Source organism: Rhinoraja longicauda, chromosome 14, assembly GCF_053455715.1.
Source record: "Rhinoraja longicauda isolate Sanriku21f chromosome 14, sRhiLon1.1, whole genome shotgun sequence".
NCBI classification, from domain to species: Eukaryota; Metazoa; Chordata; class Chondrichthyes; order Rajiformes; family Arhynchobatidae; genus Rhinoraja; species Rhinoraja longicauda.
In genome coordinates, this window is record NC_135966.1 from 43063377 (window position 1) to 43081940 (window position 18564).

Sequence of the window (18564 nt, forward strand, 5' to 3'; positions counted from 1 at the left end):
CACTCATTTTTAATGTCATTAGGAGATTAAAACATTAACAAATCCATAACTATACAAATTGCTGTACCTGCTAACATGTAGCTTGACATAACGTAACCAATTGGTTCTGTCCTTCGGGGAATAGTTCCAGATACGATCGTGGTTACAATAGCACATCTTGCATAATTATAAAAGAAGTGTGAGAAGTTCACATTGCCAGAAGTAAAGAAATTCGTATTTCCAATAATTGTGTCTTGGTCTCCAAAAGCAAAGGCATAGCCATGTATCCAGTAGGCAAGTAAAGACACAACTACAAAGAATTAAATCTTTCTGTTACGCATTTTTCACCTTTGCACACAGAAATAGTGACTACAGTGATTGATAACAAAATATTTCTCTCAAGTCACATTCAACGACATTTTTCTAGAGTCACATAAATTACAATTTTCCTTTGTTCAACTTTATGTAATTTAGTTGAATTCTTTCAAGTTACACAAAATTTTTGCAACTGTAGAGTTCCAATGAATTAATCTGTGATATTTCCCAATTACTTGTGGAGGACAGGAAAGGTTCTCTACTCCACGAGTACATACATGGTAAATGGATGTGTGGTGAACTACTGGCATAGTTTGCACCTTTCTACTTCTACCCATTGCTATATCTCACTGATTTTAGGTCGTAGTGTCTTTTTAATGCTTTTTACAACATTGCATGATAAAAACACTGAAGTTCAATGCCTGTGAGTGAAGATTCAGAAACATTCATTTTATGGCCAATAACCGTAAATTTTATTCCATGCTTGACTTGTAAGGGTGGTGATGTCAAACAGTTCCTGAAGTAATATAAACAGTTTGGGAGTTTTGGAGATAAAAATATTTGGTGCCTGACTTACAACTGTGATCTTTTTAGTAGATATTTCCATGTATTATGGGAGATATTCCTGCTTTGCCTTAAATGGAGAAAGGTTTCAAGCAGGTTAGCCAGCACTCTAGCAATCAACACCTGAACCACCATTTATTAAGAAGCCAAGACCATACTCAATTGAGCCACTTTCTTCAGGTGCCTTGAAGGGGGAAATGGTGCTTTATTGGACAATGGAACATTTGCAACTTCATGGACCTGTTCTCCACTAAATTTTGAAAGTAGTTTAGGTAAACCCTGACTCATAACTCTACAGTGCCGAAAGACCATTCCCATTGAAGTGTTAGCAAAGCTGATGAAAGGCTACTTAAGAGTCAAAGAGAGTGGAAAGAGATCCTTCAGTCGAACCTCCCCACTCTGACCAACATGCCCCATCTACACTCGTCCTACTGCCTGCATTTGTCCCATATCCTTCTAAACCTATCCTATCCATGTACCTGTCCAAATGTATTTTAAATGTTGTGATCGTACCTGCCTCAACTACCTCCTCTGCCAGCTCGTTCCATATACCCATCACCCTTTGGAAAAAAGTTGCCTCTCGGATTCCTATTAAATCTTTCCCCTCTCACCTTAAACCTATGTCCTCCTGTTCTTGATTCCCCTACTCTGGGCAAGTACTGGGCATTTACCTGATCTATTCCGTTCATGATTAATTTAGTTTAGTTTAGAGATAAGCTAGAAAGCATATGGTTAATTTGGCAGGGAAGAGATGTAAGAGGAACCTCAGGAGCAACATTTTCATTCACAGGATAGTCCGTATCTGGAATGAGTTGCCAGGGAAAGCTATAGAATTGGATACAATTGTGACTTTTAAAGGACATTTAGACAGATATATGGATTGGAAGAGTTTGGAAGGCAATGGGCCAAATGCAGGCAAATAGGACTAGCCCAGTATGCTAACTTGGTCAGTGTGAACAAGGTGGGCTGAAGGGCCTGTTTTCATGCTATTTTAATGACTCTATAAGTGGGATTAATTCATCATGATCAGCATAGACAAGGTGAGCGTACAGGCTTGTTTCTGTGCTGAACAATTCTATGATTTTATAAAAACATTACACCATACATATCATCAAAATAAGAAAGTTTATTATTTGAATTAGAAAATACTTACATGTATCTATCACACTTTTAAATATAACAGCAAGCGTACTTTGTCTTGGCAATCTCCCAATTTGGTAGCAAATGAGTCCAATTTTCATAACTGAAAGAAAGTGGAAGTGGAAATTTAATTTTACTTCAATAAGAATATCAATAAGGTAGACACAAAATGCTTGAGTAACTCGGCGGGACAGGCAGCTGAAGATCAATCAGTCTGAAGAAGGGTCTCGACCTGAAACGTCATCCATTCCTTCGCTCCAGAGATGCTGCCTATCCCGCCGAGTTACTCCAGCATTTTGTGTCTACCTTCGATTTAAACAAGCATCTGCAGTCCTTTTCTACACATAATATCAATAATATAATTTATTATTTTTGAAAGATTGTCGAGCTCCAATTCTGGAGAGACTAACAAAGGCCAAATTTTATACTTCTTCCCTCTGTATAAAAGGTGGAATGTTAAGTTACAGTTGTACAACATGTTGGTGAGGCTGCATTTGGAGTATTCTATTCAGGTTTGGTCACCCTGCTATAGGAAGGATGTTGTTAAGCTGGAAAGAGTGCAGAGAAGATTTAGGATATTGCCAGAACCCGAGGGTCTGAACTATTGGATGAGGTTGGACAGGATTAGACTTTATTCCTCGGAGTGCAGTTGTATAATGGGATATCCTATAGAGGTGTAGAATGATCATGAGGGGATTAGTCAGGGTGAATGCACAGTCTTTTTCCCCAGAGTAGGGATATCAAGAACCAGAGGACAAGGATTTAATTTTATTTTATTTTAGTTTAGAGATACAACGTGGAAACAAGCCCTTCGGCCCACCGAGTCTGCACCGACCAGCGATTCCCGCACATTAACACTATCCTACACACGCTAGGGACAATTTACACATACACCAAGCCAATTAACTTACAAACCTGTACGTCTTTGCAGTGTGGGAGGAAACCGAAGATCTCAGAAAATGCGCTGTAAGGCAATAACTCTACCGCTGCGCTACCATGCTTGAGGATGACTTTTTCCACACAGAGGGTGGTGGGCATATGGAACAAGATGCCAGACAAGATAGTTGAGCCAGATACTATAACATTTAAAAGATATTTGGCAAGAACATGGATAAAAAAAGTTTAGAGGTACATGGGCCAAACACAGGCAGGTGGGACGAGAGTAGATTAGTTTAGTTTCGTTTAGAGATACAGCGCCCTTCGGCCCATTGAGTCTGTGCCGACCAATGATCACCCATACACTAGTTCTATCCTACACACCAGTGCAACTTACAGAGGCCAAGTAACCTACATACCAGCATGTGTTTTGAATGTGGAAGGAAACTGGAGCAAGCTGAGAAAACCCCCACGGTCACTGGGAGAACATACAAACTCCAAACAGACAGGATCAGCATGAAACCCAGGTCCCTGGCACTGTAAGGCAGCAACACTACCGCGGTGCCACTATGCTGCCAATCTATGTCAGAATGGGCATGTTGGATTGAAGGGCCTGTTTCCGTGCTGTATGACACTATAACTGAGGGCAGTGGCTGCCAACCTTATTTATCTGTGGCCAAATATCGATCAAACATTTGGACTAAGTTTATGATAGCATGATAAATCATTTTGACAGAATTATAAATTCATTTGAGTTTTCAAAACATTTTACTTTGGGTTTGCAACATATTAATCACAAAAGTAAAGAAAAATTAAAGAAAAATCAAATTAAATCATTCCTCAATCTTCCAATACCCGACCTGTGGTTAAAATGATGTAAACATATCTGACATGGCTCTTGCAATTTCTTCCTTCGCTTCCCACAAGAGGGCTACTTTGCTCTGTTGGCGAGTTTCCTGAGACTTGTTTACACTGCACTCTTGCAGACAAGTGGAGAGTATTCTATCACTTCTGATTTGGGTTTTGCAAAGGGTGGTGAGTCACATGCCTTAGAACACCCAGGTCTGACCTGCCCTTGTTTTTAAATGGCTGGTCCAATTGAGTTTATGGCCTATGATAACCACCAGTATAGTGAAGGATGGAGACTTACCAAAGATGCATTGAATAAAGAATTCAACCTTAAACAATAACATGTTTCTCTTTCCATGGGTATAGTATATAAATCAAATGAAATAATTGCAAACAAAAATAAAGCGAGAAATGTAAATTAAATTAAAAAACAAATGAAATTATTGAGTGGCGCTACAAGCGGCACTCCACCGGGTGGCGCCGTAAGTGGCAGCTTCGCCAACAACCTGTCTCGTTTTGTTGTTTTTTGTATGTTTTAGTGTATCTTTAGTTTTTGTTTTATTTGGAGGGTGGGGGTTGGGGGGATTTTTAAAAAATCTCGTCCCTTGACAGAGATACAACTTTTTTTCTATCGTATCTCCGTCCACACTGTGGCCTTAACATCGTGGAGCTGGCAGTCCGTTTGTTAGCGATCGACTTCGGGAGTTCCAACTGCAGGAGCTTCAATCGCTCCAACTGTACATGTTTTGATCGCCCTGACGGCAGGGAAAAAAGGAGGAAGAAGGTAACAGTTATTTGCCTTCCATCACAGTGGGGAATGTGAGGTCGCCGAAAAACAAGATGGACGTGCTGCCTGCACTGGTGAGGACTCGGAGGGAGTGCCGTGAGTGCAGTGATCTCAGTGTTTGCGGGACATTGTGCCATGAGAACATCCACGAAATCTGGTGCGAGTGTGGACAGCTTTCTGACTGTTCAGGCGGACATGGACTGCAGAAAGAGTGATATCGGTCGGTACAACTCTGGTCGCATCACGGTGAAGGAGCATGTGTGGCCCGGACATTGAACTGATGGCTATGGGTCTCCGCTTATGTTGTGTGCCCTAGGAATTCTCACACGCCATTGTGGTGGCTGTTTATGTTTAATATTTATGTAGTTTTGTATCTTGTTGCTTTTTTGGTATGACTGCATGATAAATTAAATTTCACTGTACCTCGGTACACGTGACAATAAAGGACCATTGAACCATTGAAGACAAAATTAAAACATCAAACAGAAATGATGCTCACAGTCTTTTTTCCTGGGGTTGATTTTTCAGTCACTGAATACTCTGCCTGGGGTTGAGTTTTCAGTCACTGAATACTCTACCAGTCTACCCTTGTGTGCAGAAACTTGTTCAACAACTGCATGGCTACTCTTCAACTATTTCAACAACTTTCGCTAAAATTTTCCATCAATTTTCACAAGAATATTCCATAATTTACAAACAAAAAAGTTTGGATCCCCTCGCATGCCAATTTCAATCCTTCACAGCCTAATATTGGGTCGCGGCAGGAGATTGGGAACCAGCATCTTAGAGCAAGGCCGTGAGTCTCTGAACCACAGAGAAGTCTAGGCTCAATTCCTGAACTAATTAATGTGTTTATTGGGCATCAAGAGAAGCTGGATCATTGAAAGAATATCAAAAAGGATATTCTCTTTACAGCCATAGACACTCCCCGACTCACACAATAGGTGACTTATGTAAATTCGAATTTAAGTATACAATTCTGCACTCAATCCCTAGTGCAATCAAATTGTAACAGTTTTAAAACAGAATAAAGTGCAAGTAGATCTGTGCCAGTTCACTGTGCGATGTGACCATCCGGCTCAGCAGGACCGGTTCATAGCAACTATGGCCCTGGGGATAAAGCTGTTCCTGAGCCTGGAGGCGCGGGCGGAGAAGGCCTTGTATCGTCTGCCCAATGGTAGAAGTTCAAACAGACTGTTGCAGGGGTGTGAAGAGTCTTTGTGGATGCTGGTGGCGTTTGTGAGGCATCGTGTGTTGTAGATGCCCTCCAAGGCTGGTAGCTGTGTTCCGATGGTCCTGAGCTCGATGGACTACCCGCTGAAGAGCTTTCCTCTCTGCCTCCATGCAGCTGAGATACCAGGGATGCCATGTGTTGGGATGCTCTCTATGGTGCAGCGGGAGAAGGTCGTCAGCAGCTGTTGGGGTAGACCAGACTTTTTCAATGTTCTTTCGTAGAACAGTCGTTGCTGTGCCTTCTTGACCAGCGCAGCAGTGTTATTGGACCATGTTAGGTCCTCCGAAATGTGAGTGCCCAGAAACTTGAAGCTGGACACTCTCTCCACACTGTCCCCGTTGATAAAGATCGGGGCGTATTCCCCGTTGTGTGACCAACAGAAGTTGATGATCAGCTCCTTGGTCTTGGTGGTATTTAGGGACAGGTTGTTATCAGAGCACCAGTCCGCCAGGTTCTGCACCTCCGCTCTGTATTTTGTTTCATCACCGTTGTTAATACTCTAAGTAATGGGCACAAAGTGCTGGAGTAACACAGCGGGCCAGGCTGCATCTCTGAAAAACATGGACAGATCATGTTTTGGGTCGAGACCTTGAGCTATTTTGGGCAGGGGTTGGGTGTGGTGATTTTGATTTATGTAAAATCTGACTAACACAAGAGATCACGGAATGTAACCATTACGTAGGTCGGGGAGTGCCTGTATTGTAATTCCTTGGGAATTGTGGTACTATGGATGACAGGGGGAGAAGGTTTGATTAGGTTCCAATATCCCAATGCTGAAAAACTATTCTGTAGAAAACAAATGAGATTGATAGTGGAAAATAGGGGAATAGGCAATATGATAAAAAATACAAATAAATCTTACTAAAATAGTAACAGTATTCCCATATTTTGATACATAATTTTTTTAATTTGTCAATTAAACCAAACATTACCATTAGTAAGGTATCCTACCTTAACAAGACAAAAATCATTAAAGGTCACTTTAGATTGAATGTTCATTTCACATCAAAATTTGGATACTTTTAGTCAATATTTTGTATGTTCTAGGCACAAACTGTGAATTTGTAATATTTCAATTATGATTAAATCAGAAAATCAGTAACTTAATTATTTTTTTGCAAAAGTAATCACATTGTAAGTAAAAACTAAACAGTATGTTTTAAAGTGGTGCACATACCCCAGTTTGCATTGATGGCACCGAAGTAGAGATGATTGAAAGTCTCAAATTTCGAGGTGTCAATATCAACCAATTCTCCTGGACCACCCATATTGAAGAAACAACCAAGAAAGCACACCAACGCATCTACTTCCTGAGAAGGCTTAGGAAGTTCGGCATGTCCCCTACCACTCTCACCAACTTCTAATGTTCGCAGCTTGGTTTGGGAACAGCTCCATCCAAGACCACAACAAATGGCAGCAAATCGTGGACGCAGCCCAGACCATCATGCAAACCAATCTCCCTTCCATTGACTCCATTTATACCTCACGCTATCTCGGCAAGGCCAGCAGCATAATCAAGGACGAGTCTCACTCTGGCCACTCCCTCTTCCATCAGGCAAAAGGTATAGAAATGTGAAAATGCACACCTCCAGATTCAGGAACAGTTTCTTTCCAGCTATAAAAGGCAACTGAATCATCCTACCATAACCAGACAGCAGTCCTGAACTATTATGTACCTCTTTGATGACCCTTGGACTATCCTTGATTGGACTTTGCTGGCTTTACCTTGCACTAAATATTAATCTCTTTGAAAAAAACACTATAAATGGCTCGATTGTAATTATGTATTGTCTTTCTGCTGACTGGCTACCATGCAACCGAAGCTTTTCATGCTGGGAACTATAGGCCGGTGAGTTTAACATCTGTAGTTGGAAAGTTACTAGAGAGTATTCTGAGGGATAGTTTATACAGGCATTTGGACAGGCAAAAGCTGATTAGGGATAGTCAGCATGGTTTTGTATGTGGAAGGTCGTGTCTCACAAATCTGATTGAATTTTTTGAAGACGTGACCAAAAAGGTCGATGAGGGCAGGGTTGTAGATGTTGTATACATGGATTTCAGTAAGGCATTTGACAAGGATCCACATGGTAGGCTGCGCTGGAAGGTTAGATCACATGGGATCCAAGGAGAGATGGCTGAATGTATAACAAATTAGCTCCAAGGAAGGAAGCAGAGGGTGATGGTGGAAGGTTGCTTCTCGGACTGGAGGCCTGTGATTAGTGGTGTGCCTCAGGATTCGGTGCTGGGCCAATTACTGTTTGTCATCTACATCAATAATTTAAATGAGAGGTCTGCAACTACCCCCTCTGGCAGCTTGTTCCATTTACCCACCACCGTTAGTGTGAAAAAGTTACCCCTCAGATTCCTATTAAATCTTTTCCCCTTCACCTTGAATCTATATCCTCTGGCCCTCAATTCCCCTACTCTGGGCAAGAGACTGTGTGCATCTACCTGATCTATGCCTCTCATGATCTTATACACCTCTATAAGATCAACCCTCATCCTCCTGTGCTATCCCTTTAGCTCTGACCTTCTAGTACTGACAACATCGTTGTAAATCTTCTCTGAACCGTTTCAAGCTTGACAATATCTTTCCAATATGGTGCCCAGAACTGAACACTGAATACTCTAAATGCGGTCTCACCAACGTTTTATAGAACTGCAACATTACCTCCCAACCTCTACACTCAATACTTGGAATGATGAAGGCCAATGTGCCAAAAGCCTTTATGACCTCCTTATCTACCTGTGACACGACCTTCAAGGAACCATGTACCTGCACTCCTAGATTCCCCTGTTCTACAATACTCTCCAGAGGCCTACCATTCACTGTGTAGGTCCTGCCCTTGTTAAACATACCAAAATGCAACACTTCACACTTCCCAGTATTAAATTCCATCAAAAACCATTCCTCAGTCCACCTGGCCAATCGATCCAGATCCTGCTGCAATCTTTCACAACTATCTTCACCATCTGCAAAACCACTCACTTTTGTATCATCAGCAAACTTGCTAATCTTGCCCTGTATATTCTCATCCAAATCATTAATGTAGATGTCAAACAGTAACGGGCCCAGCAACGAACCCTTAGGCACACCACTTGTCACTGGCCTCCAGTCCGAGAAGCAACCTTCCACTATCACCCTCTGCTTCCTTCCATGAAGCCAATTTGCTATCATTCAGCTATCTCTCCTTGGATCCCATGCGATCTATCCTTCCAGAGCAGCCTACCATGCGGAACCTTGTCGAATGCCTTACTGAAATCCATGTAATGAAATGCTTATTAAATGCTTATTATGCTTATTATTATTATTATTATTATTATTATTATGTATACAACATCTACAGCTCTGCCCTCATCGACCTTTTTGGTCATGTCTTCAAAAAAATCAATCAGATTTGTGAGACATGACCTCCCACGAACAAAACCATGCTGACTATCCCTAATCAGCCCTTGCCCATTCAAATGCCTGTATAACCTATCCCTCAGAATACTCTCTAGTAACTTTCCAACTACAGATGTTAAGCTCACCGGCCTACAGTTCCCAACATTTTCCCTGCTGCCCTTCTTGAATAGAGGCACAATATTTGCCACCCTCCAGTCTTCCAGCACCTCTCCTGTAATTAAGGACAACTCGTAAATTTCAACCAGGGCTCCCGCAATTTCCTCTCTAGTTTCCCACAACGTCCTCGGATATATCTGATCAGGCCCTGTAGATTTGTCTACCTTCATACATGATAGTACCTTCGGTACTTCTTTAACTGTAACACTGACTGTTCTCAAGACACTTCCATTGACTGCCCCAAGTTTCTCCGTCCTACTGTCTTTTTCCTTGGTAAATATGGAGGAGAAATACTCATTGAGGACCTTGCCCATCTCCTGTGGCTCCACACAGAGGTAACCGCTTTGATTCCTGAGAGGTCCCACTCCCTCTCTAGTTATCCTTTAACCCCTTATGTATTTATAAAATCTTTTGGGATCATTCTTAATGCTACCCACCAGTGTTATGCTACCCGCAAGTGTTACCTCCTGGCCCCATTTTGCCCTTCTGATTTCCTTTTTCAGTTTACTCCTTAGTTCCTGAAAGTCCTCCAGGGATGCACTTGATCCTAGCTGCCTATACCTGTCCCATGCATCCTTCTTGTTTTTGACCAATGCCTCAATTTCCCAAGTCAGCCAAGCTTCCTTATGTTTGCCTGCCTTGCCCTTTACTCTAACAGATCCTCAGCTTTTGTCAGCACACTTTCCCCTCAAATAACCTGCTCCAGTCAACTTGAGCGAGAGACCTTCTCTCATATCCTCAAAGTTGGCCTTACCCCACCCAGTTGGGCATTTTAACATGTGGGCCCTCTATGTCCCTATCCATAAATATCTTAAACCTAATTGATCCATGGTCATTAGTCCCAAAAGGCTCCTCCACAAACACTTCATTAACTTGCCCTTCCCAATTTCCCAATACTAGATCTAGTGTTGCCCTCTCACGTCTGGGGGGCTCTACATACTGCTTGAGAAAACTCTTATGAACACCTCTGAGGAATTGCACCCCATTTAAACCTTCCACACAATGATTTTCCCAGTCAATTTTCCCAGGGAAAGTTAAAATCCCCTACAACAACCTTATTTGACCTGCAGCTGTCTGCAATCTCCTGGCATATCTTTCTACTAATTCCCATTGACTATTCGGGGAAACTTTGTGTCTATCTTCGGTTTAAATCAGTATCTGTAGTTCCTTCTTACACATTTGCCTTCCTACTTGCATTGAAGATGTATTTTACTTCTCGTGGCAACCATGTCTGAACTACTTTTCCAGTTAGATTTTGTGCCTTGAAGGAATGACTTGTTGTAACAAAATCCTAACTGGAAACGTAATTTAGACATGATAACCAAGAGAAGTAAAATGCACCTTCAATGCAAGTTGAACTTCCACAGCATGAAAACAGGCCCTTCCACAGCAGGAATGTTTAGCTGTTGTTTATTCACCTGCAAACTTATTAATGTGGTCTATAAAATGGAAAATGCTGGAAACACCTAGCAGGTCAGGATGCATCTGTGGGTAGCTGACAGGAAGGAGACAAAAGAGGCTTGTTTAACCGCAGGGAAGGTGGATGTCAGGGCAAAACCAGGGTAGGTTAGGGTCTGAAAGGGGATAGAAAAGTAAATTTGTAAGTCTAAAACTAATGGAGGAATTGCCTTACCTAACTTCTTATTTTATTATTGGGCGGTTAATATTAAAAATATAACCTGCTGGTTGGATGATTCTGATCAACAACCGGATTGGTTAAAGATGGAGAAAGAGGATTGTTTACCATTTGATATTGGTGCGATCCTCTTAGCTCCAATAAATTTAAATAAAAAAACATATGGTAATCCCATTATACACAGTGTTATCCGTACCTGGAAACAATTAAATCTTACGTTAAAATTGAGTAAATTATCTGTTTTCCTTCCTATTGCGAATAACCCTTCTTTTAAACCATCTGTCTTAGATAGAGGATTTGCTCAATGGAAAAGTTATGGAATTAAAAGGGTGGGAGATCTTTATCATAAGGGAACTTTTCTTTCTTTTCAGGATTTACAGCGGAACTACGGATTACATGTTAATAATTATTTTAGATATTTACAACTTAGTGTTATGCTCTGGGGCACACAGGAACTGGACTCAAACGCACGACTCACACACAAGTCAATTTGGAGAAAATAAAGGCGTTCTTTAATTTTCACATTAAAGAACACTGCGATTCGAACCAAAAACTCTAAACTTACTCAGCTACAAAAACATTAGTTACAAACATTACTTACTAGCTATACTACGACCGAGAGCACATGAATCAGAGCACATGAATCACAAGACGAACTGGCACAGGACAAAGGGAGGCGTGGACTATATATACATGAGGTAAGGGCACACAGGTGGAAACAATCAAGGCGGGGCTGACAATTACAATGGCAGGAAGTCAAGGGACCTGAAATGAGAATCTAAACACAGAACATGACACAAGACTAACAGATCTGATGGGACATTACAGTACCCCCCCCTTTAGGACCAACTCCTGACGGTCCAGGCTGGTCAGGATGAGTCTTGTCAAAGTCCTTGATCAAAGTCTTGTCCAAAATGAAGCTGGCAGGAATCCAGCACCTCTCCTCAGGACCGTAGCCTTCCCAGTCGACCAGAAACTGGCGACCGCGACCTCTCTTGCGGACTGCAAGAAGTGCCTTAACTGTGTAGACCGGACCACCGTCGACGAGCCGGGGGGTGGAGGGGGCTTGGAGGCGGGCACGAGTGCACTTTCCTTGACCGGTTTTATTTTGCTGACGTGGAATGTAGGGTGAACCCTTAATGACCTGGGGAGTTGTAGACGGACCGAAACAGGGTTAATGACTTTCGAAATGGGAAATGGACCCACGAACCTTGGAGCCAGCTTTCTGGCGTGGACGTGAAGTGGCAAGTCCTTTGTAGACAGCCATACCTTCTGGCCTGGGCGATAATGCGGAGCGGATCTGCGGTGGCGGTCGGCTGCCGCTTTCATCTGGGACTGACCCCGGAGTAGAACCCTCCGAGCTCCGTCCCAGATTCGGCGACAGCATCAGATCATGGCGTGGGCAGAAGGCACCGTCACCTCACCCTCATAAGCCGAGAACAAGGGGGGCTGGTAGCCGTAGGCACACTGGAAGGGTGTGAGTCCCGTGGCAGCCGTAGGAAGCGTGTTGCGTGCGTACTCGACCCAGATGAGATGGTCGCTCCAGGTGGTCTGGTTCTGCGCGATCAGACAGCGCAAGCAGGTCTCGAGCTCCTGGTTCATCCGCTCAGTCTGGCCATTGGATTGCGGATGGTAACCAGAAGACAGGCTGACGGTGGCACCTATGAGGGAACAAAACTCACTCCAAAACTTGGACACAAACTGAGGGCCCCGGTCCGAGACAATGTCTGTAGGGAAACCATGGATACGAAAAACGTGAGACATCATTACCTCTGCCGTCTCTTTGGCAGAGGGGAGCTTGGCCACAGCGATAAAATGTACCATCTTTGAAAATCGGTCTACCACCGTCAGGACAGTTGTGTTACCTTTGGAGGCCGGCAACCCAGTAACAAAGTCAATGGAGATGTGGGACCAGGGCCTCTGAGGGACTGAAAGTGGGTGCAGCAGGCCCGCTTGGGCTTGTCTGGAGGGCTTGCTCCTTGCACAGACAGGGCAGGCGGCCACATATTCAGCTACATCCTTCTCAAGTGAAGGCCACCAAAAACGCTGTTTAACCACAAAAACAGTTCTCTTGGCACCTGGATGGCATGTGAGCAGGGACGTGTGAGCCCAGTGGATTACCTGGGGGCGCAATGTCACAGGAACAAACAAACAGTTAGTAGGACAGCCACTCGGTGCTGGAGTCTCATCATTTGCCTGCTTCACATCTGTTTCGATCTGCCAAGACACCGCTCCTACCACACGGTTAAGTGGCAGGATGGGTTCGGGTTCTCTGGTATCAGGTTCAGGGTCATAAAGTCGGGACAGGGCGTCTGGTTTTGTGTTCTGGGAACCGGGCCTGTAAGACAGAGAAAAGTTGAACCTACTAAAAAACAGAGTCCATCTGGCCTGACGTGAGTTGAGTCTCTTGGCTTTACGGATGTATTCCAGGTTCTTGTGATCTGTCCATACCAGAAAAGGCTGCTCGGCCCCCTCCAGCCAGTGCCTCCACTCCCCCAATGCGGCTCTGACTGCCAGCAGTTCTTTGTTTCCGACATCGTAATTCTTTTCTGCTGGGGTCAACTTAGGTGACAGGTAGGCGCAGGGATGAATCCGGTTGTCCTTCTCCGCTCTCTGGGAAAGTACCGCCCCAATCCCCTCGTTGGAGGCGTCCACCTCCGCAATGAACTGTCTCTGGGGATCTGGGATGGTCAGAACAGGAGCGTTGGTGAACAATGTTTTGAGGCGCTGGAAGGCGGCTTCGGCCTGAGGATTCCACTGGAACTGGGTCTTGGAAGACGTGAGAGAGTGCAGAGGAGCAGCAACAGCACTGAAGTCTCTAATAAAACGTCTGTAAAAGTTTGCAAATCCGAGAAACTGTTGCACCTTCTTTCTGTTAGTGGGGGTGGGCCAATTGGCCACCGCACTGACCTTACCAGGGTCCATCTGGATGTGGTCGGCCGATATAATGTAGCCCAGAAAGGACATTGTGTCTGCGTGGAAGTCGCACTTTTCGGCCTTCACATACAGACGGTTAGCTAAGAGCTTCTGCAACACACACTTGACATGACGCTCATGAGACTGTATGTCTGGAGAGAAGATAAGAATGTCATCAAGGTAGACAAAAATACACTCATTGAGAAATTCCCTGAGGACCTCGTTCATAAAAGCATGGAAGACTGCGGGGGCATTGGTTAACCCGAACGGCATCACCAAATACTCGTAGTGCCCGTTAGGGGTGTTAAACCCAGTTTTCCACTCATCCCCCTCTCTGATTCTCGATGGTATGCATTCCTTAAGTCTAGTTTAGAGAATACTTTGGCTTTGTGCAACAGTTCAAAAGCAGAAGACATCAAAGGAAGTGGGTAACGATTCTTGATCGTAATCTCGTTTAGGAAGCTGTAATCTATGCAGGGACGAAGTGACCCATCTTTCTTGCCCACAAAGAAAAACCCCGTGCCTGCTGCCGAGGAGGACGGGCGAATAATGCCCGTCCTCAGGGAGGACTCAATGTACTCATCCATCGCCTTCCTCTCGGGGCCGGATATGGAGTACAGTCGCCCCTTGGGAATAGGGGCACCCGGCAGCAGGTTGATAGAGCAGTCGAAAGGTCGATGAGGAGGTAGGGTGGTGGCCCTGGACTTGTTAAACACCTCCTTCAGTTCATGGTAACATGGTGGAACCTTCGACAGATCGGGATAGTCATCATCATCATTAGAAATCTTTATTTCTTCAGATTTAAGAACATTTATTCTCAAAACCGCCCCGATCTTCCCGTAACTCACCCCTTTGTTCACTGGTTCAACAAGACATGATTGTGTGCACTCAACCCCCCATCGTCTGATCTTACCAGATCGCCAATCAATCTGAGGATTGTGTTTCTGCAGCCAAGGGAAACCAAAGACCAAGGGATGTTGAGCTGAGTCAAACAAGTGAAAAGACATTATCTCCACATGGTTAGCATTGAACATGACTTTGACAGGTTCTGTACGATGAGCATAGGATCCCCCCAGGGCTGCGTGCTTAGCCCCCTACTGTACTCCCTGTACACACATGACTGTAGGGCCAGGTTCAGCTCAAACTCCATCATCAAGTTTGCTGATGACACTGTGGTGGTGGGCCGGATCTCCAACAACGATGAGAAGGCCTACCGGGAGGAGGTGGCTGATCTGGCACTCTGGTGTCAGGACAATAGCCTCCTCTTGAATGTCACTAAAACAAAGGAGCTGATTATGGACTTCAGAAGGGCTAAACTTCCAAGGACGTACACACCACTGGAGATAAATGGGTCTATTGTGGATAGGGTGAGCAGTTTCAAATACTTGGGAGTCCGCATCGCAGAGGATCTGACGTGGGCAACGCACATTGCCGCACTGGTGGGTAAGGCTAAGCAGCGCCTTTACCACCTTAGACAACTGAGGAAATTCAGTGTCGCTGAGGATCCTTCATTGCTTCTACTCTGGGGCTGTAGAGAGCATCCTGTCCGGCAACATTACAGTCTGGTTTGGGAACAGCTCTGCCCAGGACAGGATGGCCCTGCAGAGAGTAGTGCGTTCGGCAGAACGCACCATGGGAACTACACTCGTCCCCCTGCAGGACCTATACATCAGGAGGTGCAGATCCAGAGCAAGCAAGATCATGAGGGACCCCTGCCACCCCAGTAACGGACTGTTCCAGATGCTACGGTCAGGCAAACGCCTCCGCTGTCACGCTGTGAAAACGGAGAGGATGAGACGGAGCTTCTTCCCACAGGCCATCAGGACTGTCAACTTTGATAACCCCAGAGACTAAATTTTTGTCGACACTTTTTGTGCTATGTTTAGTAACTTATTAACTTTATTTATATGCTGTAACTGTAATTCTTTTTGTGCACAACCCGCAGGCATTGCCACTTTCATTTCACTGCACATCGAGTATGTGTATGTGACAAATAAATTTGACTTGACTTGATTTGACTTGACAAATGACGTCCATCTAAAGCGCTTGCCACAATAGGTTGCAACAAGGGCACAGATTTAACCTTACACGATCGAGCTAGAGTCCAGTCCATGAGACTCTCGTCGGCTCCGGAGTCGATCAAAACCCCCCGACTCACAATTTGCTGATTCAGAGTGAGGGTGGCCTGTGTCAGAGGTCGAGGAGGTAAGTCCGAAACGGGGACGGCTCACCAGTGTCCTCCTTTTCACTGGTGAACCACCCCTTTTACCGAGCAGTCGGCCAGACGGTGTCCTTGTTGACCGCAGTAAAAGCAGGCTCCGTCGCTGCTCCGGAGTCAGCCTGGTTCGTCCTAGCTGCATGGGTTCCTCCGACGGCTGAGAGGACGCTGTTTTCTCCGGCCAGCGATGGACAGGGAACGATGACTTCTTCGGTGTGAAGGACCCGGAGGAGCGCCCCTGGTGATTGGGAGGACGATCAGCAGCCTGGTGTCTTTCCTTTTCCTTTATCCTGTTATCAACACGAATAGCCCTGGTAATTAATGTCTCTAGATCACTGGGTAACTCAAAAGGTGAAAGTCTGTCCTTTATAGCCTCCGACAACCCATTCATGAATGCATCCACTTGTGCAGGCATATTCCACCCACTGTCTGTTGCAAGGGTTCGGAAGTCAATGGCATAGTCTATCACTGGGCGAGTGTTCTGTTTTAGCTGCAGTAAGACTCGGGAAGCTTCCTTAGCAGAGGAAGTGTGATCAAAAATACTGCTAAATGTTCTTTGGAAGAGGTCTAGATCCTGACAGACTGTGGAGCCCCGAGACCACTCCGCAGTGGCCCATGCTGCGGCTCGTCCCGTCAAATGGGACACAATAAATGCTACCCTGGCCTGGTCTGAGGGGAAGTGTGCAGGGTTATGCTTGAAGTGGAGATCACATTGTACAAGGAATGATCTACAATTCTCCGAGTCTCCAGAGAACTTATCTGGTGAAGCCAGGCGTAGAATCAGCGTGGGTTTCGCAGGTGTGGCCGGAACAGCAGGCGGATGGCCGGCTGAAGGTTCAACGTGAGCCAGTGGAGAAGCTGCCGAGGTTGGGTCGAGACGAGCCAGAACCTGATGGAGTTGTACAGCGAGGTGGTTAATCTGGGTCGTCACTGATGACTGGAACTCGCCTTGTCTATCGTTCAGCTCGCGCACCCCGTGACTGACTGGGCGCAGCTGCTCCTCGTGGTGCTGGATCTTAGTACCCTGGTTGGCAAGGGCTGATTTCCAAATCTTAGAGTCGGCTGAGTCCATATTAAGGCCAGTTCGTTCTGTTATGCTCTGGGGCACACAGGAACTGGACTCAAATGCACGACTCACACACAAGAGTCAATTTGGAGAAAATAAAGGCGTTCTTTAATTTTCACATTAAAGAACACTGCGATTCGAACCAAAAACTCTAAACTTACTCAGCTACAAAAACATTAGTTACAAACATTACTTACTAGCTATACTACGACCGAGAGCACATGAATCAGAGCACATGAATCACAAGACAAACTGGCACAGGACAAAAGGAGGCGTGGACTATATATACATGAGGTAAAGGCACACAGGTGGAAACAATCAAGGCGGGGCTGACAATTACAATGGCAGGAAGTCAAGGGACCTGAAATGAGAATCTAAACACAGAACATGACACAAGACTAACAGATCTGACGGGACATTACACTTAGAGATTATGTAAAATTACACATGCAGGAATATAAGTTTAGAGGTCTAGAAACACTTGATGTATGCCTGAATCGACATTATAATTCAAATAAATTAATATCCTTTATTTATAATACTCTCCTAGACACTGACATTCCGTCATCAGAATCTTATAGACGAGCATGGGAGGACGAATTGAATCACCTCATAATGCAAGATATATGGGATGAAAGTTTACAACATATACACCAATGTTCATTAAATACTAGACATTCCTTAATACAATTTAAAATAATACATAGGTTACATTATTCGAAGACGAAATTAAATAGGATTTTTCCTAGTATCTCTCCTATTTGTGATAAATGTCAATTTCAAGAAGCTAATTTAACTCATATTTTCGTAACTTGTATAAAAATGCAAAACTTCTGGTTGGAGATTTTTAAAATAGTTTCTAAAGTTATTAACCAGCAATTGGATATGGATCCAAAATTAATTATATTAGGATTATCAGAACATACTACAAACTTTACAACAAGTCAGGTACATTTTCTTGATTACAGTCTAATAACTGCGAAAAAATTAATACTTAAATTTTGGAAAAAACCAATAACCCCCACAATTAAAATGTGGACTACGGAAATGACAGAGACCCTTCATTTGGAAAAAATAAGATTTGCCTTAATTGACAAACCTGAGTTATTTTTAAAAATATGGTCTCCATTTATTGAATTTTTAGAAAAGTAAATGGGTTTGGCACAGGACTAAAATAAAAATTTAAAATTAAAAGTTGAAACTTGAGTTAGGGGTTGGATGTACAACTGTGGCTATTGTCTCCCGGATCTACTCCCTTTAATTTTTATAGTTATATCTTTTTTTTTTAATCCTCTTATTCTCTCTTCCCAATAGTTTATAGTTTTTTTTTCTTACTTTTTTTTTTTTTCCTTTCTTCTTTATATTTTTTATTTTTTTTATTTTCTCTCTTTAAAAATTTAAAAATTGAAGCTATGTAAGAAC

The 18564-nt window shown here is 43.9% G+C and overlaps 1 protein-coding gene across 12 annotated transcripts in view; it reads right to left on the reverse strand.

The window, feature by feature from the left end:
- The window catches only part of LOC144599945 (uncharacterized), a 93768-nt gene that overhangs the window by 67863 nt on the left and 7341 nt on the right, over positions 1-18564 (reverse strand). For 8 of the 12 annotated variants that reach the window (XR_013548061.1, XR_013548058.1, XR_013548060.1 and 5 more), the window contains exon 2: positions 2012-2101. Coding sequence is in view for 3 of the 12 variants with exons in the window: in XM_078411220.1 (XP_078267346.1) it covers positions 68-89 (22 nt within the window). In the remaining 9 variants the exon portion in view is untranslated. Of the gene's footprint in view, positions 1-67; positions 157-2011; positions 2102-18564 lie in introns of all 12 variants that reach the window. The other 4 variants (XR_013548057.1, XM_078411220.1, XM_078411217.1 and 1 more) reach the window with 1 other exon arrangement.